General features: G+C 37.5%; 1 protein-coding gene across 2 annotated transcripts in view; it reads right to left on the reverse strand.

Moving 5' to 3' along the window:
* The window catches only part of LOC149503578 (forkhead box protein F2), a 56,308-nt gene that overhangs the window by 6,979 nt on the left and 24,811 nt on the right, over positions 1-24,518 (reverse strand). Inside the window, exon 2 of one of the 2 annotated variants that reach the window (XM_089730790.1) lies at positions 1,559-1,638. The exons of the other annotated variant lie outside the window; for it this stretch is intronic. Coding sequence (XP_089586916.1) covers positions 1,580-1,638 — 59 coding nt within the window. The 3' untranslated portion in view covers positions 1,559-1,579. The remainder of the gene's footprint in view (positions 1-1,558; positions 1,639-24,518) is intronic. 2 annotated transcript variants of the gene reach the window in all.

Consider the following 24,518-nt stretch of genomic DNA (forward strand, 5'->3'; position numbering starts at 1 on the left):
GATAATATTTGCGTTGCCAATGGGCATTATTCGTGTTCAAGCTTCGATCTTTTAAATAAAATCCCGACTTCTAGTCTCGTTTCAATACATAAATTCGTTACGTACCTACGTACCTGTACCACTTAAATTCCAATAAATCTATAGTTAAATGCGTAAAGTAATTTAGGGCGGCGGCTCCGGCCCTCGTCTCTCCGCGCCTGCCAACTTGAAAGCAATTTATTCCGTCGAGGCCCTCTCTATGTGATCTACGAGCTTTAAAAAGTGACGACAAGTATTAAAACATGGCTGTGAAACGTCCGCACTGAGTATTGAGTGCCAGCCAGATTTATTTTCGATTATCGAACCGCTTATATTGTTAATTGTTTATCGAGTACTTTTGAGAAGCCCGCGACGGTCACCGACCAGTCAATTGACTGATCGGTCACAGTAAATAAATCTTTTCCTTAAATTCTTACCGGAATGCTATTAGACATTTTGTATAATCGATTTCCACTGAATTCTTTAACACGAATTCCTAATTTGGAACAAAATCACAAAGACGAAAACGATCACGTATTAATTAATAATCACTGGTCACCGTCCTTGCCGAACCCGTTTCTTGCGACGAAGGGCTCAGCGAGTAAATTAACTCATAGACACAGCCCACTGAGTTTCTCGCCGGATCTTCTCAGTGGGTCGCGTTTCCGATCCAGTGGTAGATTCTGCGAAGCACTGTTTTTGCTAGGTCCAGTGTTAGCAACACCTCCGGCTTGAGTCCCGAGAGCTCACCTACACGCTAGGGCAACGATGAAATAGCCTTTCAAGCCTATCAGCATAGGTAGGATAGAAAAAACCTCTGACAAAATAACTCTGAATGAACATTAAAATATTTAAACAAAAAAATATGTAGCAATGTAAATAGGTATAAAGAATTCGCATACGTCGCACAGCATTAAGTCAATGTAAATAATTTTAGGAAAAAAAAAAGAAGAAAAAAATACACCAAACGAATTATGTGAATCCTGAATGCCGGAAATTTACGGCAGTAATCAAAAATATTTTTATGTCACTGAGGCAATAAAACATGATCATTCATTCGACATTACACCGGGTGTGTTTCTCTAATTACACTCATTTACGACTTTATGAAATGTAACAGAAAAATTAAATTCTATTTTATTAAATGAACGTTTCGTTTTCGTTTGTGATTCGTTTAACAGACATTAAGGATTCACGAGGACGCAATATTCCAGAAATAATCAACTCTAAATAATAATATTCCGTGTCGATAAAATTACTAAAGTAAATGCCTAGTTCATAGCAGTCAACGCGAATTCGTTCTCTAATATAACTTCTGTTCTCACATGTCATGATTTGAGAATACTAATTACATATTTCATATTATTTGCTTTTGATGATGTTTACAACGGAAAGTAAGTGCCGAACAAACGTTGATTTGTGCATTTTAATTTTTACGTGTATGTCTAATCGACACGGAATATTCATTCAGACGTCGAAACATGCATTTCACAATTAAAATTCGCGATTTCGGCGTAATTGAAAAACGTAAACTTTCTACCTGAAAGTAACTGTTGATTTCTCAAGTGACAGGTGTAAAAAACGACGTTACAATTTCTGGTATTGCGCCTCCGATCCATCCTATATAAACAAAATGTAGGTTGAGCTATTTATTTCAGCACTAATCATAATGTACTATAAAATAGTAGTTAAAAAAAAATTAGAATTTATATATTTGGAGCATGCGTTTACGCGAGGATACAGAAATTTATTTAGGAGAAAAAAATTTAGAGAAGATCAAAAAAGTTTCGCTCGTAATAATAAAATACTAAAAAAAGACTTGTTTGGTTAAATTATTTAAGTATAGTATTACATAACAAAAAAGGGATTAGATAAACAAAGGTCAACTTGGGCACGTGAAAGGGTAAACGTTTTTAGGATGTTCCGGGGAGACGTTAAAAATCTTAAAATAAATAGCGGAGGCTGGTATGTAAATATGAATTCTGCGTTTGAATTTGGCAATAAAAAAAATAAATAGAATATTCAATTTATTACAATACTACTATGAAATTTTAGAAAAGAGGAAGTTTTGAACATAAAGGATGTATTAGGTATCCGTGTAAAAATACTATCTATGAAAGAAATTGTTTATTTTCACTGTGACCGCACACAGTGCATTGTAAGCGTTGAACTGTGTCAATTCCCGAGTTTATTTATAACTGATTGAGAATAGAACAATCCAATATGTGTGGGGAAATAAAAAACAGATTTTTGTTTACATAATGCATGTTAGACAATGTTTTACTTATTGATCGTCCCTTCAGAATGTCAGTTGATAATTAAAGCTAACGTAGAAAGTAAGTTTCGGATTTTAGTCAGTATTTTACTTGTTTCAATACGCACTTCATAGCTGTCCACTGGTAAAGACTGAAAGGATTAACGAAGTGTACTGAAATTCAAAACCCCAAAAATAAACATATCTGTGTAATTACTGGTTGTTTGGAGTATTGCGAGCACGTACGACTAGTCATGCATAGAACAGCCTAAGTATGTCATACGGTGCTTTTAGGTACCTCAAGCACCGGTCACCGTTCTCGAGTGGAGTCAAGGGCTCGACGAGTCAATTAGCCCTCAGATAAAGCCCACTGAGTTTCTCGCCGGATCTTCTCAATGGGTCGCGCTTCCGATCCGGTGGTAGATTCTGTGAAGCATGGCTCTTGCTAGGGTTCGTGTTAGCAACGTCATCAGGTTTGAGCCAATTATTGAAGCTTCGAAGTGAACCCCGACTTTTACTTTAGCACATTCGCATTCTGATGTCTGTGAGTTTCCGTAACTGCCTACATTGAGGATCATGAGATATCCTTTATGAAAACGACAAGAAAACCACGTGTATTCTACACATGCGGTAAAAGTGAAACCTTCAGAGATAGAATATCTTTTTAGATTCGATTTTCAAGTATTTCTTTCCGTTAAAATCGAATTTCAAACGACGGACCTTCACTTCAAGTCTTTTACTACTGTTCCAAAGTCTGTACGTAAAACGTTATTAGCACAAGTTGAATTGTTGAGCGAAAACAAAAAGTTGCAAATTAAATATGAAGAAAAAAATCTATTGCTTCCAATAAAAAAAATTGGAAGATGTTTCGGCTTTTGTATAGGTATATATATATATATTAAAATAACTCTAGATACAGTCGCATCCAAAACTTGTTTCTTATGGTACTCAGTCATAATTGGCAGATTACTCTCAAAATCACGCTACTAACCACTAAGAAAAGAACGCGAGCCCGCATTGAAAGTCCGAATGTGCCTATTGATATTTTAAACAGCATTCAACGCGTTCTCTTTCAATCATTCATTAAAAACCGAACGAAATGTGTTTATTAAGACAACTGAAAGCGCAATTTGCGGTCGTCCGCAACGACTCAGTATCTGCAAATAGTTGATTGTTGTGTGGGCAAACTGGTCAAGAATAACATTGACTAGCGCTGTAAATTGAATCTATTTTGTGATCGTTGAATAACGTTACAGTCATCTGAAAACTGTTTCAAGTCAAACATTAGGTTTTTAGTTAATATATTTATAACGTAACATAAATACGTATTATTGTTATATTGTTGAAATCGTATTTATGCTTAAGTCAAACTCTTATATTAATTTAATAATTTTGATCCTTAAGGTTTTAGATGTTGGATACTTCAATATTTGTTTAACTTATATGCTTTTATTAGCTTGATATGTATGTGCTTGTTTGTATTTCTACAGAATAGAAAACGTTCGATTAACTTGTAAATTTGAACACCCATCAAGTACAGATGACAATACAAAAATTTTATATTTTCAACCTTATATCCCGGCGAGGTGGTAGAGCATGATGTCAGTTACACATTGTTTCCACTTTTCTCTCAGAAATTAAACTGACTCAGATTTTTTTTTAATGATGTTTTTAATGCCCTAGTTTATGTTGATATGGACAGCAATTGGCAACTATTCCTGAAACAATACTATATTCCCTCCGGAATACAGTGTGCTTGGATGCACTCAAGATAAAAGCGATGGCATATGATAGAGAAAATCACGCCAGTGGTACATGTCTTAAGCAAAAGTGTTTCGGGTTATGTACGGAGCAAGCTGTCGGTTTTTACTGTTGCTAATAATATGAAAATCCGAATCTCTACTCCTCGCAGATAATCTAGGATGGAAAACTAGATATTGATACAAATATGTTCTCACGGAAGTAATCACTAAGCGTGGAATCCTCCTATTAAAGTATAGCACCATTCAAATCAATACACATGATAAAATCAGCCTCAGCGCAGTTAAAGAATGCAGAAATGAGTCAAAGAATAGTGAAGGGAGTCAAAAATTAGCTCAATTCAGTGACCCTCTGATACAAATCAGATGAGAAAATATTTCGCAGATACTGGCAAACCTGTCGGTAAGATAAAACGACTTTTTGAGGTCAGCTAGCTCAATTTTCATTGAAAATTGTTTGTCGATAGACTCAAAAGTCGGGAAGAATGTTTGAAACCACTGCTCGACATGGACAGCAACATATAGCTGATCTGGATTACATATAATCGCTGCCTGAAACATCACGTGCCGTTAGTCGATACGCGAGCCACTAATTTGGAGGAAGCTGTAACAGATGAAATGTTACAGGTCGGTTCTGACAATATAGTCGGTGATTTACTCAAACATGGTGCTAGATAATGTGGCCTCTTTTCTCTTGAATTTGGAATAAAAATAAACTGAGCGGAATTTAAAACTCGCGCATAAATTTGCACTCTCTATAATAAAAAAAGAGATCGTGTAGAATGGAACTGTAACAGAGCATCACGCTTCTGTCAACCGCGCGGTATTTTTTGCGAGAATATATACGTAGACTGTCACTAGAATTAAACCCTATAATTGTTACTTGTGTCAACAGAATGTTTTTCAAACGTTCAATTATCATTCGTGTTCCTTTAACAGCGATCACAACGAACGCAGAAGGTTGCATTAATTCTGAGTCACGAGAATCATGACACCAAGGGATGCTCTGCAGACTACACTAAATTAAAGATTTCAAACACAACGTCAGTTCAGTTTAATCAAAAAATGCTCATAAACGGAACACCTATAGCCGAGAATAAACAGAGCATCAAGGTTGTCGTTCTTAAAAATCATTTTCGATTTTTTTTTTTATGAAAGCGTACGTTAGAGTTCCGCCGACGGCGATATTTTTGAAATACCCATTGCATTTATAAAGATCAAACGTTTCGAACAAACGGGCTTCGTGTAAACATATCATGCGCGAGTGCGCTGCCGGAGTCGGGCGTGTATGCCACGCAATACACCATTATCAACATGTAAACTAAAATACATATCTGATCTCACGCTCTTAGTTTCTGCACCAGAACATTAATTTAATACAACACAAGTTATATTCTTAACGATAATACAGATTCAGCATAGGATTATCGTTACGTTGACAGCAAATTTATGTTAATTTTTTTCGTGAATATTAAGCTTACATATTAAAAAAAAATATCTCGTATTATCTAATAGGTATAATTATTGGATTTTTGGAGACACATAAACGTGCATTCATCTCCCTTGTGATTCGATTTAAAGCGAGCATCAGACAGAAAGATCGGTACGAACGCAGACGCTGCCATTGCACATGTTACCGCAGGTTTTATGATCGCCGTAAGGGAGTGCTGCTGCTTCTGAGAAACGCACGGCTATGCACATGGAAGGCAATAAATTGACGATTATCCGGCCCTGTCTTGTTATTTATTAGCCTATGTGCACCTACGGCCGTTTGATCAGCTGTTAATGTGCATAAAATTCCGTTGTGTTAACGTGAACTAGATTAAGCAAATTTACAAACAGGTAATAAACACAATCGAATTATCTACATTTGTATTTGTTTAATTATTCGACGCTACGTTGCTAAGCACCACAACACAATGGATGTGTTTAAAATTATGAAATATATTCGAGTTTCCCGACGTTGCATAGATTATATTATTATTACGAAAGTTCAGAACGGGTTGATCTGAAGAATAATTTTTAATAAAATTATAGTCTTATTGTCGACACATCCTATTTATCGGAATTTTATCAATATTATTAATGTAACATCATTCAACATATTACTATTTCGTGGTGGAATTAGGTAGGCAAGTTGTATCATTGCATGAAAGCTATAAGGCTATAATAATAGGCTATATTATCGCAACCGCCATTCATATCGTAAATTTACTAAATTTACTGTCTTCATTTTTCTTCATTCATTCTTCATTTGTCATAGTTTCCTTCATTTTAGAAACTGTTTGCAGGCACGTGTTACTAGTAGGATTTTTAAACTCGAACATCATTACTCCACAAATGGTTCATGTGTCAGCTAGGCAAAAAATTTAAACGCTTATCGTAAATCGAAAATAAAAGAATTGCACTATTTATATTATCATAATATCGTTTTATCTTAAAATTAGTAAATTTTTATTCACAATATTTAAAACCTTAACCCATCTGCATTCATCTGGACATTTCTTGTATTGTCTGTCGTTTGAGTCTGCGAAACGATATTTTTCCTGCGACATGTCCTCCACAACTGGCCTTTACGGTCACACTGTACCAGGGCATCACGAGCATGGACAGTTTGCTTCATAATGTGGTTCAGGTCGGAAGTTTTAAGCGTTCGGGATAAAGACTATTTTACGTAGATATAAATTGACGTTTGTCTCTTTCTGTGCCGCTGAATAATGTATGAAAGTCTTATCTGACTTTTCAATATTATGTTAAATGATTGACGTACCGAAGTCAAAAGAAGCTGATTTGTCGACTCGATGAGTGTATTTAAGCGAAAATTAATTACTGTGTGAAATTATTTTAAAATCGGAATGGTGCCCTAACATTTCCAGTACAAAGTGTACCATTTTTTCTTTACTTTTTACTAGTGGTAGGACCTCTTGTAAGTCCGCGCGGGTGGGTAACACCACCCTGCCTATTTCTGCCGTGAAGCAGTAATGCGTTTCGGTTTAAAGGGTGGGGCAGCCGTTGTAACTATACTTGAGACCTTAGAACTTGTATCTCAAGGTGGGTGGCGCATTTACGTTGTGGATGTCTATGGGTTCCAGTAACCACTTAACACCAGGTGGGCTGTGAGCTCGTCTACCCATCTAAGCAATAAAAAAATATTAAAAAAATATAAATTCTCAAATGATAACCATATTCCATCTAAAGGCTTTCAATGAAATGTAGTTCTTAATAAAATTTTATTGAATCATTTTTAAAGACAAATACAAATCAAGATCGCATTGTTGCGTACAGTGCAATTTAAAATGCGGTAGAGTAATATTATGGAAATGGAAAGAGACAGTGAGATGCACTGCGTACGTATTCAAACGATTCCGGTGTGGTCCAACCCTGGTCAGATACATTTTTTTCATGAAGACAACAAAACAAACCTGAAAAAATGTTATTGTTACGAAATCTCTTGCTTGATACCACTTGCGCGTCAACAATCGTACGTTGATTATAAGCTATTATATTATACGCTTCCTATACATCTACATATAACTAGTCAGGTCATAAGTATTGTCACACAGTAAAAACTTTTCTTTTAGAATGCTGGCCACAAAAAAGTTTATTGAATTCGAATTTCGAATTGTTCATGAAAATAAAAATGTATACTTTTAGAATTTTACTCATTTTTAAATATGGAGTGGACGCTTAAAGCAGACCGTGTTGCAGTGATTGCGTTGCATCGTTGCGGTTACGCGCCAATTCATTTTTTAACATACTGAAAAATTTGAATATAACCAAAAGATTAGTTTATCGTACCATCAAACGATACAATGAAGACTCTAGTGTAGATGACAGGTCAAGAAGTGGTCGCCCTCGGTCTGTTAGGACTCCAGCAGTGATAAAAGCTGTGAAGGCGCGAATTCAAAGAAATCCCAAACGTAAGCAGAAACTGTTGGCCCTTCAGATGGGGTTAAGCAGAACCACGGTGAAAAGGGCGTTAAATGAAGACTTAGGGCTTCGGGCATATCGAAGAAAAACAGGACATCGTTTGAATGCTCGTCTAATGGACCTGAGACTGAAGAGATGACGCGCTTTGTTGAAGCGGTACGCGGGAAAAAAATATCGGGAAATTCTTTTTTCGGATGAAAAAAAATTTACCGTAGAAGAGAGCAACAACAAACAAAATGATAAGGTGTACGCACACAGTAGTGAAGAAGCGAGCAACCGTATTCCGCGTGTCCAACGAGGTCCTTTTCCATCCTCGCTCACGGTATGGTTGGGAGTTTCTTATTGGGGCTTAACAAAGGTACATTTTTGTGAGAAAGGTGTAAAAACGAATGCAGTTGTGTATCAAAATACAGTCCTAACGAACCTTGTGGAACCTGTTTCTCATACCATGTTCAATAACAGGCACTGGGTATTCCAACAAGATTCGGTGCCAGCTCATAGAGCGAAGAGCACACAAGCCTGGCTGGCGGCGCGTGAAATCGACTTCATTCGGCACGAAGACTGGCCCTCCTCCAGTCCAGATTTGAATCCGTTAGATTACAAGATATGGCAACACTTGGAGAAAAAGGCGTGCTCAAAGCCTCATCCCAATTTGGAGTCACTCAAGACATCCTTGATTAAGGCAGCCGCCGATATTGACATGGATCTCGTTCGTGCTGCGATAGACGACTGGACGCGCAGATTGAAGGCCTGTATTCAAAATCAGAGAGGTCATTTTGAATAAATTTTAGTGTCATAAGAATCTATGTTTTGTTAAGTTCATTTTGGTATATGAATGGTTACATAATGAATAAACTTGTTTCAATTATTTTACATTAAACATGTGACAGAATTTATGACCTGACTAGGTATATTAATGCGTGAAGCAAAAACTTTGTATCCCTTTTTACGAAAATTGCGCGGACGGAGGAGTATGAAATTTTCCAAATTAATAGAGAATATAGAGAAAAAGTGCACAATGCTAATATTTTTTTAAAATAATGCATAAAAGATACATTAAATCAATAAAGAAAACATTACACACACCACATATCATGTATTTGACGCACACACGCATGCATACTATATTTTATTGTCAAACTTTTGTTCTTGATGTCTGTTGTCAAATTGAGAATAGATTAAATATTGTTTGTCTTTATTAATATTCTTTATAGTGTAGTCTTGGCGAAATTTGTGATTATAGAAGTATAAAATACAATCATAATAGTATACAAACTTACAATTCCAATTATAGTCGAATTTCGACTACTGTGGGACCTCTAGTAATAAATTAAATTGTGAAGTTTGATCGAAATTTTGTTTGTTTGTTTGTGCGTGATAGAGTAACAAATTTCAAAAATCACGTATTCATCTTGACACATGAGGTCGAAGTCTAAATTGTATTGTAAAACGGCTATACTATTACTACTATTAGGCAGCGGCTTGGCTATGCCCCCGCCATTCTTGAAGTCCATGGGCGACGGTAACCACTCACCATCAGGTGGGCCGTATGATCGTCTGCCTAAAGGGAAAAAACTTATAGACAAAATACAATTGATGAAAGGGTCAATTAGATCGGCAGCATAGCTTAGTATAAACCAACCTTTTAGTTGGTTCACGGTTGCTGTGCGGTAGGTATAGGTAGAATGCAACTAATTAGACCGCTTCAGATAGAAACAGATAAATATAATGATGTTAATATTTCAGGTTTATGTAAGAGAATGTCCAAGGACGATCTCTTAGACCCCCAGACGTTGTGAGATCAGCAAAAAACTCGAACCTAATTAAATTTTATTTTAATTCAATTCTTTTAAAATTATTTTTTTAATATTATTAAAATATCCTAAATCGGTAGACGACCTGTCTATGACCTAAGACGAACTTTTCTCTAAAATATTAGTTTTATTTTAAATTAGTTCTTACTAGGACTGCATCATATTATTTAATTTTTGTCAGTATTTTTTCAAATCAATTTTACTAATAGCTTTTGGTCATAATGTTTGACTTGTAATATTGCGTTGTCTGAGCTAAAAATAAAAATCAATATAAATGAAAAATAAAGAACAAATAAACATAACAACGAAAAAAATTATTTATATCCATAGCTTCCAATACTTTATAACATTTAAGTAAAGTTAATATTGTAACAACGAATTAAAACTGAGTGAAAACTGCACCAAAACATGACTGCAATTTATGTTTTCGGCAATGAATTTCTTACTTTATGCTGATAGCGTTAAAGTCTATCTTTGATTATCACGTTCTACAGAATGCACGAACCTGCTGCAAATTTTTCGATAATTCGTAAAATATGCCCAGATAAATGAATATGAAAAATAAATTACATGAAACAGATCCGGTGAGATTAAAAAAAGCTACCATACACTTTTCCACAGTGATCGATACCTCCAGAGACTCAGAATGCAACAACTTGTGCAAACATGAACAAAGCGCAAGCGTTAATGAAATCAGCGCTCTGCAATTTTATGCAGCGAGTGCAATACTTCGCGAAAAAGTACCAGGTTCACATAACCCAGTAGAAGATTGCAAAAGCGGTTGAAACGTAGGATGATCTAGTATGTATGAAGTCTAGACCAGATCGAGTTATAGTTATATACGAAACTAATCAATACAAGCCTGCTGCGTACATTGAAAGTAAAAGTTTTCAACTACGTCACTCTGAGCATCCGCTGCAGTTCAAAACGCATTTCCATGCTACAATACGAGAAGTGCAGCTCTCATTACGTCTTTGTTTGCAATAATATCTCCTGCGGTGAAGATTCGAGCAATTTTAAAGAAAGACCGTGTGTGTGAAATTCGTGCCCCAATTTCCTGGGCTCATACTTTATGTCAACTTTATATTTTTATTTGTTCTATTCTCTATGCTATCAGCCCATGGAAGTACACTGCTGGACATAGGCCTCCCCCAAGCCTCGCCACAAAGACCGGTCCTGCGCTGCCTGCATCCAGCGGATCCCCGCGAACCTCAATAAGTCGTCGGCCCACCTTATGGGAGGCCTACCCACGCTACGTCTTCCAGTACGCGGTCGCCACTCAAGAACCTTCTGGCCCCAACGGCCATCCGTGTGTGTGTTTTGTGTAAAGCTATGTAAATATACACCAACCATAATTTTATTTAAGAATTCTGTAATTTATTTCAATGGCTTAAGTGACACCTAGATTTACTCAGGTACACAAATTAAGACACGTCAAATTATCAAAAAAGAGCAAACACATACGTTAATATATTACGAACAGTAAAAATACGATAAAAATGTGATCTTTCGCAAAGATCAACAATCGTCACAATACTATCACAATGTAAACAATATATACTTAATTATACATATTAAACCATATATAATTTGTAGAAATTCACTGTTTTAAGCGAAACAGATCCGAACGAAACTGCCAATGATAAGAAGTGACGTAAAATTATAAAATGTGCAGATTCTCATCACCTTGGTATTTATTCATCTGAATATTACAGAACTTAAATGAAACAGTCAGTCAAGTGTGATATTCAAATTTGCCTTTTAAAACAATAAGGGCAGATCACACTAAACACTAAGAAGTTTATTTTAGCTGCATTGATGTTTCGAAATCACTTTGTCTTGAAATAACGTCATTATTCTCTAAAAAAAATATAATTTTGGGTATCGTGGTACGTTAATTTTTTTATCCGATTGTGCTCGAGACTAGGGGCCCTTCTAGGGAATAATACTGCAGAGCAAATCACAGCGTAGCTGCGGTGGTCTTGCGATCAAATATAAATTCTTCGATTATATTTACATTTGAAGAAGGTATAACAATACGCGTCATAAAAAATGCGACCTTCAGCTCCACTATTCGCGTTGTGACTGGTTAGCCGCTGCGCGTATAAGCATCGGTAACCATTTCAAACTGCGGCATTGAGCACGTTTGCCTGTTTATGGCAAAAATTTGCTTAAAAGGCAAATTAATTGCCTTCTATAATAAGCACAAGTGACTTGAGGTCTTAACGGTTGCGAATCAAGTTTTCTATCGTCTAGACAACCGCAAATGTCCCAGACACACAGTCGGCTATTATTATTCATTCTATAGCTAATTTATTATTAACGGAACATTAAAAACTTGCTAAACTGGATTAGTGCTACTTTTGCCAGACTAGTGGCGCACCCTAATCAGTGGAGTCAAGCATCCATGAGATAGATAATTGTCTCTTTCAAAATTTGTATGCAGAGTACATAGTAATTACTGTGTCAGTATTGATCAATACACTATACATAAATTTCATGCCAAAGTATTGGAGGCACAGGTGATTTATTTTTTGCGAATGTCAGATAAAAAACTTTCTTTTGTTTTTGATGATGAGCAGAGTTCGTGTTACATTTTCGCATTTGACTTCAATCATTTTTATTTTCGTATAAAAGGCGTTTCCTTTACGAAGTCAAGGAACCCTAAATTATAATTGTGCAGCCGTCGCAAACACTGGGAAACGTATGACTGTGGAAACAGATCTCGATTTTAATATTACTCTTAGCGGTTTATGCGCTCCTAGTACTCGAACCTAAAGAGACCTAGCATTTAGTCAATACGGAACGGTGCTAGGACCTAAATATGACCTGAACTGCTCGGTAGCCTAATTAAATATGTGGATTCTGGCATACTATATATATAACATGTATATTTATGGCATAGACGACTATGACGTCGGCTGTGACGTCAGAATGCAAGTAGCGTGCAATTCGTGTAGCATTCACGTTCATTGTTTGATTACATATTAGTTTCTAGAGCTCATAATGCGATATCAGATGTACGAGTATTTAAAAAAACTACTTAAGCATTGTATTTTTTTAATAGTTCTAGAAAATGATGTACTATATCGTGTTATTTGGTTGTTTATTTACAAATTAAAATTTATAGGATAATACCAGCGTGTTGGCTATTTCCGCCACGAAGTAATCTTGCGTACTGTAATCTGAAGGTTAGCTTATTTAAAGCACTCCAATAGAAGTAAGCTCCTGTATTGACGTAATGTTTCTCTATGTTCCTATGAAATGGTCTTACCCCGAAAAGGTCTTTACCTTATATTGTTATAAAAGAAAGTAAGTATTAGTTAATTCACAATAAAAGTTAATTTTTTTAAGTACTATTAAGATTTTAAAACAATTCAAATTGGGTTCGATGGCTGCAGGTGCATTTACACCAGGTATATATTATTTTGGATGAAATTGAATCAATTCTATTTGAATTATGTATTAAAATATATATTTTTTAACATTCATGCTGTATAATTATAATGTTGTATAAAAATCATGATTTTATTAATTAAATGGAACGTTCAAAGTCACGGCTTTTAGAAATGTGGTGAAGAACTACACAAATATACTAAGATGTATTAAGACATCATGCTTACAAATGCATTATTTTGCGTTTACGTATATTATTAGCTCTTGTGTTGCCAAATTTACAAAACATACATACATAGCTCTGAAGGTGATCTTCCCAATCTGAGCGACCTTCGACCGTCGTCGTGGAAAAAAAATTTAAAACTTGAGAATTCGGTTTTGGAAGAATTAAAAATAACTATGATATCTTTTAGATTTCGATTTCCGTGTTCCGAACAAATGTGACAAAACTAGGCTTTAAAATATATTTTTTTCAGACGATTGATGGTATTCCAATAGAAGTGTGGAAGTTTCTGAAAGCAGATGGATGCACGTGGCTGACTTTATTCTTCAATAAATTGTTTCAAGAAGAGGCCATGCCTGACGAGTGGTGCAAAAGTTCACTCGTGCCTGTATTTAAGAGCAAAGGTGACATACAGGTATGCGACAATTATAGAGGAATAAAGCTCATGTCACATAGTATGAAAGCTTGGGAGAAAATGATAGCGAGAAGAATGAGAGATGAGAGTGAGGTATCACAAAACCAATTCGGGTTCATGCCGGGACGCAGTACAACGGACGCCATTTTTTGCCTGCGCCAATTGTGCGAAAAATATCGCCGTGCAAGTAAAAATGTGCACATGGTGTTTGTTGATTTAGAAAAAGCGTATGATAGGGTTCCCCGTGAGGTTTTGTGGTGGAGCATGAAAGTGAAAGGAGTGCCAGGGAAATACCAACGGCTTGTTCGAGCTATGTACGGTAGAGCTAGTACGTACGTACGCTCCGCAGCTGGCGATAGCGACGAGTTCAGTGTGGCGGTAGGCTTACACCAGGGATCAGCTTTAAGCCCTTACCTGTTCATCCTAATAATGGATGCCCTAACATCGGACATACAGGAAGAGGCGCCTTGGTGTATGCTGTTCGCCGACGACATTGTTCTCGTTGGAGAGGAAGGGCCTGAGATACAGAGGAGATTGGCAAAATGGAAAGAAAGGTTGGAAAACGTGGGTTTGAAGATCAGTCGAACAAAAACCAAGCACATGTTTTGTGATTTTGGTGGTTCTTCAGACTTCACGCCAATCGCCTTAGATGGTGTATCCCTGCCAGTCTGCTCCGACTTCAAGTACCTCGGCTCTATACTCCAGAACGACGGCAACATAGACCGGGACGTCACAAATCGAATAAACGCTGGTTGGATGAAATGGCGACAGGCTCTTACATATCGAGGCGTCAGTGTGCCGTATCTCGCTGACGGGACACCAGCCGATCGTCATCGCATCCGTTTATCTCCCCCCGGACAAGCCCCTTCTGAGCAGTGACATCGAGTCACTGTTCGGCATGGGAGACTCTGTCATCCTGGCAGGCGATCTAAATTGCCACCACACTAGGTGGAACTGCCATCGTACAAACGTCAACGGTAGGCGTCTCGACGCGTTTATAGACGACCTCACCTTTGAAATAGTCGGTCCCCCAACTCCAACATGTTATCCGTATAACATCGCGCTCCGTCCGAGCACTATAGACCTGGCATTGCTTAGGAACGTAACTCTGCGCTTGCGTTCCATCGAAGCAATGTCAGAGCTCGACTCAGACCACCGACCTGTCGTTATGCAGCTCGGTCGCCCTCACAACCCAGTCACTGTTACGAGGACCATGGTGGATTGGAATAAGCTGGGCACGTGCCTAGCCGACGCCGCTCCGCCAATCCTCCCTTGCGGCCCGGATTCGAATCCATCCCCCGAGGACACCGTCGAATCCATAAACATCATTACCGATCACATCTCTTCCGCGATCATTAGATCTTCAAAAGAAGTCGATGTGGAGGACAGCTTCCACCGCATCAGACTGTCCCCCGATCTTAGGAATCTCTTAAGAGTTAGGAACGCGGCAATCCGGGCCTACGATCGTCTTCCCACGCATTCAAACCGGATTCGGATGCGTCGTCTACAACGCGAAGTCCACTCCCGCTTAAGCGACGCGCGTAACGATAATTGGCATAGTTATCTAGAACAACTCGCGCCCTCCCACCAAGCATACTGGCGACTAGCTAGGACTCTCAAATCCGAAACTACCGCTACTATGCCTCCCCTCATACGCCCTTCAGGCCAACCACCGGCATTCGATGACGATGACAAGGCTGAGCTGCTGGCCGATGCACTGCAAGAGCAGTGCACCACCAGCACTCAACACGCGGACCCCGAACACACCGAGTTAGTCGACAGGGAGGTCGAGCGCAGAGCTTCCCTGCCGCCCTCGGACGCGTTACCCCCCATTACCACTGACGAAGTTAGAGACGCGATCCACAACCTCCAACCTAGGAAGGCACCCGGCTCCGACGGCATCCACAACCGCGCGCTAAAATTTTTGCCAGTCCAACTGATAGCAATGTTGGCTACAATTTTAAATGCCGCTATGACGCACTGCATCTTTCCCGCGGTGTGGAAAGAAGCGGACGTTATCGGTATACATAAGCCGGGCAAACCGACAAACGAAACTTCTAGTTACCGTCCGATTAGTCTCCTCTCGACGATAGGAAAAATTTACGAACGGCTCCTTAGGAAACGGCTCTGGGATTTTGTTACCGCGAACAAAATTCTCATTGACGAACAGTTCGGATTCCGCTCTAAACACTCGTGCGTACAACAAGTGCACCGCCTCACGGAGCACATTCTGGTAGGACTAAATAGGCGTAAACAAATCCCGACCGGCGCCCTCTTCTTCGACATCGCGAAGGCGTTCGACAAAGTCTGGCACAACGGTTTAATTTATAAACTGTACAACATGGGAGTGCCAGACAGACTCGTGCTCATCATACGAGACTTCTTGTCGAACCGTTCGTTTCGATATCGAGTAGAGGGAACTCGTTCTCGTCCCCGTCAACTGACCGCCGGAGTCCCGCAAGGCTCCGCGCTCTCCCCGTTATTATTTAGTTTGTATATCAATGATATACCCCGGTCTCCGGAGACCCATCTAGCGCTCTTCGCCGATGACACGGCTATCTACTACTCGTGTAGGAAGATGTCGCTGCTTCATCGGCGACTCCAGATCGCAGTAGCCACCATGGGACAGTGGTTCCGGAAGTGGCGAATAGACATCAACCCCACGAAAAGCGCAGCGGTGCTCTTCAAAAGGGGTCGCCCTCCGAACATCACTTCGAGCATCTCACTCCGTAGTAGGCGCGCAAACACCTCCGCCGTTAGTCCCATCACTCTCTTTGGCCAGCCCATTCCGTGGGTCTCGAAGGTCAAATATCTAGGCGTCACCCTCGACAGAGGGATGACATTCCGTCCCCATATAAAAACGGTACGCGACCGCGCCGCGTTTATTCTAGGACGACTCTATCCAATGCTTTGTAGTCGAAGCAAACTGTCCCTCCGCAATAAGGTAACTCTCTACAAAACTTGTATACGCCCCGTCATGACGTATGCAAGCGTAGTGTTCGCTCACGCAGCCCGCACCAACTTGAAATCCCTTCAGGTTATTCAATCACGATTCTGCAGGATAGCCGTCGGAGCGCCTTGGTTCCTTAGGAATGTGGATCTCCACGACGACCTGGAGCTCGACTCTTTTAGTAAGTATCTACAGTCGGCATCGCTGCACCATTTTGAGAAGGCGGCACGACATGAGAACCCTCTCATCGTAGCCGCTGGAAATTACATACCCGACCCAGTAGACCGAATGGTAAACCGTCGACGTCGCCCAAAGCACGTCATTACGGATCCTCCTGATCCATTAACGGTGCTTTTAGGCACCACAAGCACCGGTCACCGTCCTCGTCGAACCCGTCGCTTGCGACGAAGGGCTCGACGAGCGAACTAACCCATAGACACAGCCCACTGAGTTTCTCGCCGGATCTTCTCAGTGGGTCGCGTTTCCGATCCGGTGGTAGATTCTGCGAAGCACTGCTCTTGCTAGGGTCAGTGTTAGCAACTCTCCGGTTGAGCCCCGCGAGCTCACCTACTAACGTTAGGGTGAAGCTGAAATAGCCTCTCAAGGCTATCAGCATAGGTAGGAAAAAAAAAAAAAAAAAAAAAAAATGGCGACAGGTCTCTGCAACAGCATGCGATCGTAGAATGCCCCTTCAGCTCAAGGGTAAAATTTACAAAACGATCATTAGACCTGTCGTGCTGTATGGATCTGAGTGTTGGGCGACGAAAGTTAAGCATGAAAGAGGAGTGCATGCGGCAGAGATGCGAATGTTGAGATGGATGTGTGGAGTGACAAGAATGGATAAGATAAAGAATGAGTATATCAGAGGAAGTTTGAAAGTGGCCCCGGTAAACAACAAATTAAGGAGCAGACGGTTAGCGTGGTATGGACATGTGATGCGTAGAGAGAAGATGCATGTGACTAGGAGATGTATGGAAATGGTAGTGCAAGGTAGAGGGGGAAGAGGTCGACCGAAGAAGACATGGATGGAGTGTGTGAATGACGATATGAGAGAGAGAGGAGTGAGTGTTGAGATGACGGCTGATAGAAGAGAATGGAAGAGAAAAATTAGCTGTGCCGACCCCACATAGTGGGATAAGGTGGAGAAAAAGAGAAAAGAGATTGACTCTAATAACGTTTAACCTATATTAAAATGGCTTAATTTTTTTGCGTTCAATTTTAATGATTCAAAGATATTCTCTTTTAATTCCGCAGTGTACTTCTTTTTTTTTTTTTTATGATTGAAGGATTACTGGTGGCCCGGAGGCCTTTCCAGTTTCACCAGGACAGGAGTGTACTTCTCTGATGTGTTGTCACGTATTAAAAAGAAATGTGCAGATTTTTTTAACTGACGTATCCACCAATCGCCTAAAGTCGCTTAGGCAAACAGGCACCACGATCCTGCGTATTTCTGTCGCGAATGTTTTCATACGTTCCGGCTTGAAAAGTTTGACAGTAGAAAGACAATTGCAATAGTGTTTAAGGGTTCAGGTAATAGGCAAAGTTTGAGAGCTATCTTTTTTTTTCCTATCTGTTCGCTGCTGGCCTAAGGGGCTATTCCAATTACATGCGGACAAGTAATCACTCACGGATTCAACCTGAGAGGGTTCGCTAAAACCTAGCGATAGCAAGAGCTTCGCAGAATCTGCCACCGGATCGGAATTGCGACTCACTCGAGAAACTCAGTAGCTGTAAGCTACCAAAACAGGAATAAAATACTATAATGTTAACAATGAATGTAATTTTGGTACGTTATTTCCATGTAGTAGTAATTCAATTTTTTTTATTCTTTAATAACATTACTATAACCATAACCAAGAAAATGGCGAAGTTATGTTTTAAGGATACTAAGTAGGTATTATAGATTATTATATTTAGATTAATCTACGGATATTGCCTAGCAACTAAAGCCCAGGACAGACACTAACAGTATTTTTAACTTTATTTGTTTTCTATAATTTCAATATTTTTAATTTACCTGATAAGTCTGTCCCTGGACCATACTACGAGTACAGTCGAACACAACAGAATGATCGTGACATTAATTCCGTCTGCGTACAACTTTTTTGTTTGGTGCATAAATTATAGTAATGCTTATAATAAATAAAAAATGTAGTCTGTGAAATCGTGTTTTGAGCAAATAGTGTATTTTTTTGTTTACATATTGTGTATTCAGTGAACGAGCTCACGGCCCACTTGATGTGGAGTGGTTACCGAAATCCACAGACATCATAGCGCGTTTGCCGCCACCCTTATTGTGGTACGAGTTCGAAGTCAGAATTATATAATATGTATTTTAATGACTGTCTTACCAATCAAAGCGCAAAACATGACTTCTTCGTGGTAGAAATAGGCTGGGTTATGATACATATCCACCCGGGTTTGCAAACGTTAGATAAACGAAGAAGCGATCGATAAACTAATTGTTCTTTTATAATTTTCCAGTCGCATTTTTTTAATATCCGGAAACTGCAACGAACGCAATGTCGCTGATGCAACTGTACCAGGAGAGTATGACATCAGAGTAGGTTTGCGAACACGCGACAGCAATACCTAGGCTGCGATGGTGGCACCTATTCCTGAGGCGCAATATTATTGCACTACGCAAGTAATCGCTCAATGGTTGTTATGCTCAAATTCGTTGTTATAACACTGAGAGAAATTTTACTATACTCACAAAAAGAAATAGGGTTGTACTATTCTGGGCAACACAATGTCCACAAGAATGTTCAGAAGAAGAGAAAATAATGTCAACTATTAAGCAATTTTATTTACGTTCCAGAGTTATAAATTTCGTACATTATGTACATAAATAAATTCTATTTTGATTCGTGCTTTGCAAACGATTCCAAAAAAAAATTCCAACAAAATATATGTATGGTCATCAAATTTTAGTTGTAACCCTGCACTTAAACTCAAATGCTAATAACGGTTTTGAGGATAACGATACTAATACATTTAGTGTTCCGATAGCACTAAAGTTTATGTCTGTTAAATCGTTAATTTTAATTATACATTTTAACGGTAGCGATTTTGAACGCCGAAAGATGTCACGGAAATTTCTATTGATGTCGTCGACCTTATGACAGTCCATGCTTGTAATAATTCAAATAAAATTAATTTTATACGAATATTTTTTTTGTTTTTATTGTGCTCTATAGCTCTGTCGCTTTGTGCATATTTTTTTTTATAAATTATGTAAACAGTCTTATCAGAGATTCAAAATATTGAAATCGTGGACATGTTATGTTATATTATACTGCTAAAAAAGTCTGTGAATTACGAAATTTATCTACGGTAATATCAAATGTCATATCAACCATAGAGTTAGTATGAAATCGAGTCGGAGCTCTGCTGAAACACAAGATCGCCTTTTAGCTTTGTGAAACAAATCAATCGGTCTTTTCCTCACCTTTAATTAAATACTGAATGTTCCCTGCGGGGTTGTTTGTTTATGTTGTTTGTTATAACAAGTTACATCAATGACAAAAGATAGGTTGCAGATAGTTGCACGTTGCGATTTGAATGAACGAATACAGCAGTTGTATTGTGAAAGAGATTTTGGAACAATGCTATATTCGTAGCCGTTTTTTTAATTTTTTATTGCATAGATCGGTGGACGAGCTCACGGCCCACCTGGTGTTAAGTAGTTACTTGAGTACTACAGACATCTACAAAGTAAATACCGCCCCCCCAAGTTGAGATGTGAGTTCTAAGGTACGAGTTTAGTTACAACGGCTGCCCCACCCTTCAAATTATAATTTTGTGGGTTTGATTTTTATTACACGGTGTTATTCCTTCACCGTCGAAATCAATCGTGAACATCTGTTGATACGTATTTTATTACAAAAATTGGTACCCGCCTGTGGGATACGAACACCGTTGCATCGCTCAACACGAATGAATGCACCGGACGTCTTATCCTTTAGGCCACGACGACAAAGCCTACTTTAAAATTCATACACCATTTTAATTACGTAGAGACTACATAAAGCAAATTATTTTGTATACTTTTTTATAAATAAGTTTAGTCTGATTTTAAGTAAAAAGATATTACCAAATTATGCGTTGATGCATTCGAATCGTCTCAGAGTGATACGCACTCATTAAACATAAAATATAATATAAAATAATATTAATATGTGCATACAAAAATTGTAAAGAAATGTAGTCTTAGTTAAATTTTGATATTAAAACACAAGAAAATCCGAAAGAAGAACTTAAATCTAAATTTAAAATCAGTTTTGGAAACATTTTGAATTTAGAATTAATTTACGTTAAGTTTGCATTCAAAAAATTCAGCTCCGATAATACACAAACGTTTACAAAACTTAAACCTACTCTGATGTCATACTCTCCTGGTAGAGTTGCATCAACGACATTGCGTTCATTGCAATATGCCGAGATAAAAAAAATTGCAAACAATTTTATTTGCTTGTTTGTTTGTTTATCATCTGTTCATGCTAATGGTGAAATGACTATTTATTGTAAATCTGTCTTTGGGCTCCGATAACCACTTAACACCAGGTCGACACGTTCGCCAACTTTTCCACTTTTGTTTAAAATAAATAGTTTGAATAATAATAATAGCAAAAACCTTGTCGTCAATTAATTGGTTTTGTTTTTATTGTATACCGATTAAGAACATATTCCATAACAACATTAGTTTTTTACATCTTACAAGCGTACAACGCGTTTGATTATAAGTGGCTATTAACAGTACATTAATATAATAGCCTTGGTGCGTGGCCAAACTATTTATTGGCTATATATTAATCAGTTCTCTCTTCACAGCCCTTGTATGAAAAACAGTAATTAGTTATCGTACTATGCATATTATTAAAGCTTTAATCAAACGAACAAAAATAAATGAGTAATTCAATTTTAATAATAAATTCAATTTGTATTGAAAAGTGAACTCAAATAATATTTCCTCTCCGCGTTTTGATTTAAATCTATCGAGCGTTATGGACCGCAAAGCTGAGTAACTTCTCAAAATATCCCAGGTTGTTTCAGATTATAAAATAATTATTAATTATATTGTATCTGACAACAGGCACTGAGAAACGTGATATATCGAAAATTTATAATATCTAGTTACTACTAGAAAACTTTCTACTAGAAAGCTCTAGGCTCAAGATATAAATTTACGGTATTTGTAAATATATCACGAGACTACCTATTAATATTACTATACGTGTTTATAAATTTGTGGCTGAAAATTCTAATGCTGCTCAGAATATGCTAATTACAAACGAAGAATTAAGTCTTAATTATTTTCTTGCCCAAAAATAGGAATACGTGTGATTATATCTCACTAGAACGTGAAAATGAAATAAATATAAAATGAAATCAGCTCCAATTACGGACAGTGATAAGCGCGCGAAATATGTGCATCCCTTTCCTCGAAGCTCCTCTCATAGTATATTCTCCTAGTTAACATGCAACAGTAAAATGCACATTCCATTCCAAAATTGCAACTGCATATCTTTAGCAACTCGAAACATCTTATCTCGTCGTGAGCGTCTGTTACCGACATTGCTCTCAAGAGCTACCCCGCGAACCCCGCGTAGGTGCCGAGGGAACAAATAATATTTTAATTAATTACTTGTTTACTGTAAAGTGTAAGTACTATTTCCGTCTTTTTTATTAACCGTTCTTCACTCTTTCTTGTATTTATAGTTAATAGAAGAAAACAGCAACCAACTGTAGCCTGAAGATGTAAATTTACTGTACTTTAAATATGTCACAAGATTTACTACAGTTCGCACTAATAAATTTTTACTAAAAGTACAAAAGTTACTTGGTACATCATGCTAATTAAACAAGTAAGAATTAGTGTCTTTGCCAAAGTTAAAAAAAATAAACTGTCTCTCAAGAACGTGAAAATTAAATATTAAAAAATGAAATCAGTTCCAATTATGATCATTGTTAAGTGCGTGAAATATGTGCATCACTTTCTTCAAATCTTCTCTCGTGATGTCTTGTCCTTGTAAACATGTACTCTATAATGCACGTTGCATTGGATAATTGTACCTTCATTTCTGTATTATTATTTTTTTAAATAGCTTATTGTTTACATAAGTGTAAGTAACATTCCCACTTTTTAACAGCAGTTTTTCTCTCTTTCTTGTACTTCTGGTTAGTAGTAGGAAACAGCTGTAGCCTGAAGATATAAAATTTACTGTATTTTTAAATATATCACGAGATTGTAACTCGTACAACACGCACTAATAAATTTTGACTAAACATACGAATGTTGCTTGGTATATGTATACATTAATACGTGAAGCAAAAACTTTGTATCCCTTTTTACGAAAATTGCGAGGACGGAGGAGTATGAAATTTTCCACACTTATAGAGAATATAGAGAAGAAGTGCACAATGCTAGTATTTTTTTAACATAATGCATAAAATATACATTAAATCAAGAAAACATTACATGCATCCTATTTATTGTCAAACTTTAGTTCTTGACGTCTGTGGTCAAATTGAGAATAGATGAAATATTGTTTGTCTTTATTAATATTCTTTAAAGTGTAGCCTTGGCGAAATTTGTGATTATAGAAATATAAAATACAATCATAATAGTGTACAAACTTACAATTCCAATTAATTATAGTCGAATTTCGACTACTGCGGGAGCTCTAATACTAATTAAAGGAGTAAGAATTAAGGCGTAAATTTCTTTGACACAAAACAATTATACGAGTATGTCTCAGAAGAACGTCAAAATCAAATAATATAACATGAAAAGATATCCAATTTCGAGAATTCATAATTTCGCGAAAATGTGCATTACTTTCCTCGAACCTTCTCACATGACGTGTTCTCCTAGTAGACATGCAACACTAAAATGCCCGTTGCATTGGATGCACCTGCATTAAAATTTATTTATTATTAGTATTTTAAATAGGTAACTTATTGTTTAATTAATAGCAGTAACTTACATTTCCCTCTTTTTTCTCAAACATTTTTCTCTCTTTCTTGTACTTCTGGTTAGTAGTAGGAAACAACTGTAGCCAGAACATATAAATTTACTGTATTTTTTAATATATTACAAGATTGTAACTCGTACATCACGCACTAATAAATGGCTAAACATACAAATGTTGCTTGGTATATACTAATTAAAAGAGTAAGAATTAAGGCGTAAATTTCTTTGACACGAAATAATTATACAAGTATGTCTCACAAGAACGTGAAAATGAAACTAGTTACAATTAAGGACATATAAAATTAAATATAAAATGAAATTAGTTACAATTAAGGACATCGATAACCGCACGAAATATGTGCATCACTTTCTACGAAGCTCCTCTCATGTTGTATTCTCCTAGTTAACGTACAAGACTAAAATGCACATCAAATTGGAAAATTGAAACTGCATTCCTTTCTTAATTTTTAACTAACTATTGCTTTATAGGCGTAAGTAACGTTTCCCCTTTTTTTATCAACCGTTTTTCTCCCTTTCTTGTACTTCTAAATCGTATTAGAAAACAGCTGTAGCCTGAAGATGTAAGTTTACTGTACTTTAAATATGTCACGAGATCGTTACTCGTACAAAATGCACTTATAAATTTGAGCTTAATATCCAAATAGTGCTTAGTACATACTAATTAAAAACGTAAGAATTAGTGTCTTCAATTTCTCTGCGAAAAGTTTATAATACAACTCTGTCTCACAAGAACGTGAAAATGAAATAATATAAAATGAAAT

Source organism: Bombyx mandarina, chromosome 01, assembly GCF_030267445.1.
Source record: "Bombyx mandarina strain Sakado chromosome 01, ASM3026744v2".
In the NCBI taxonomy this organism is placed as follows: Eukaryota; Metazoa; Arthropoda; class Insecta; order Lepidoptera; family Bombycidae; genus Bombyx; species Bombyx mandarina.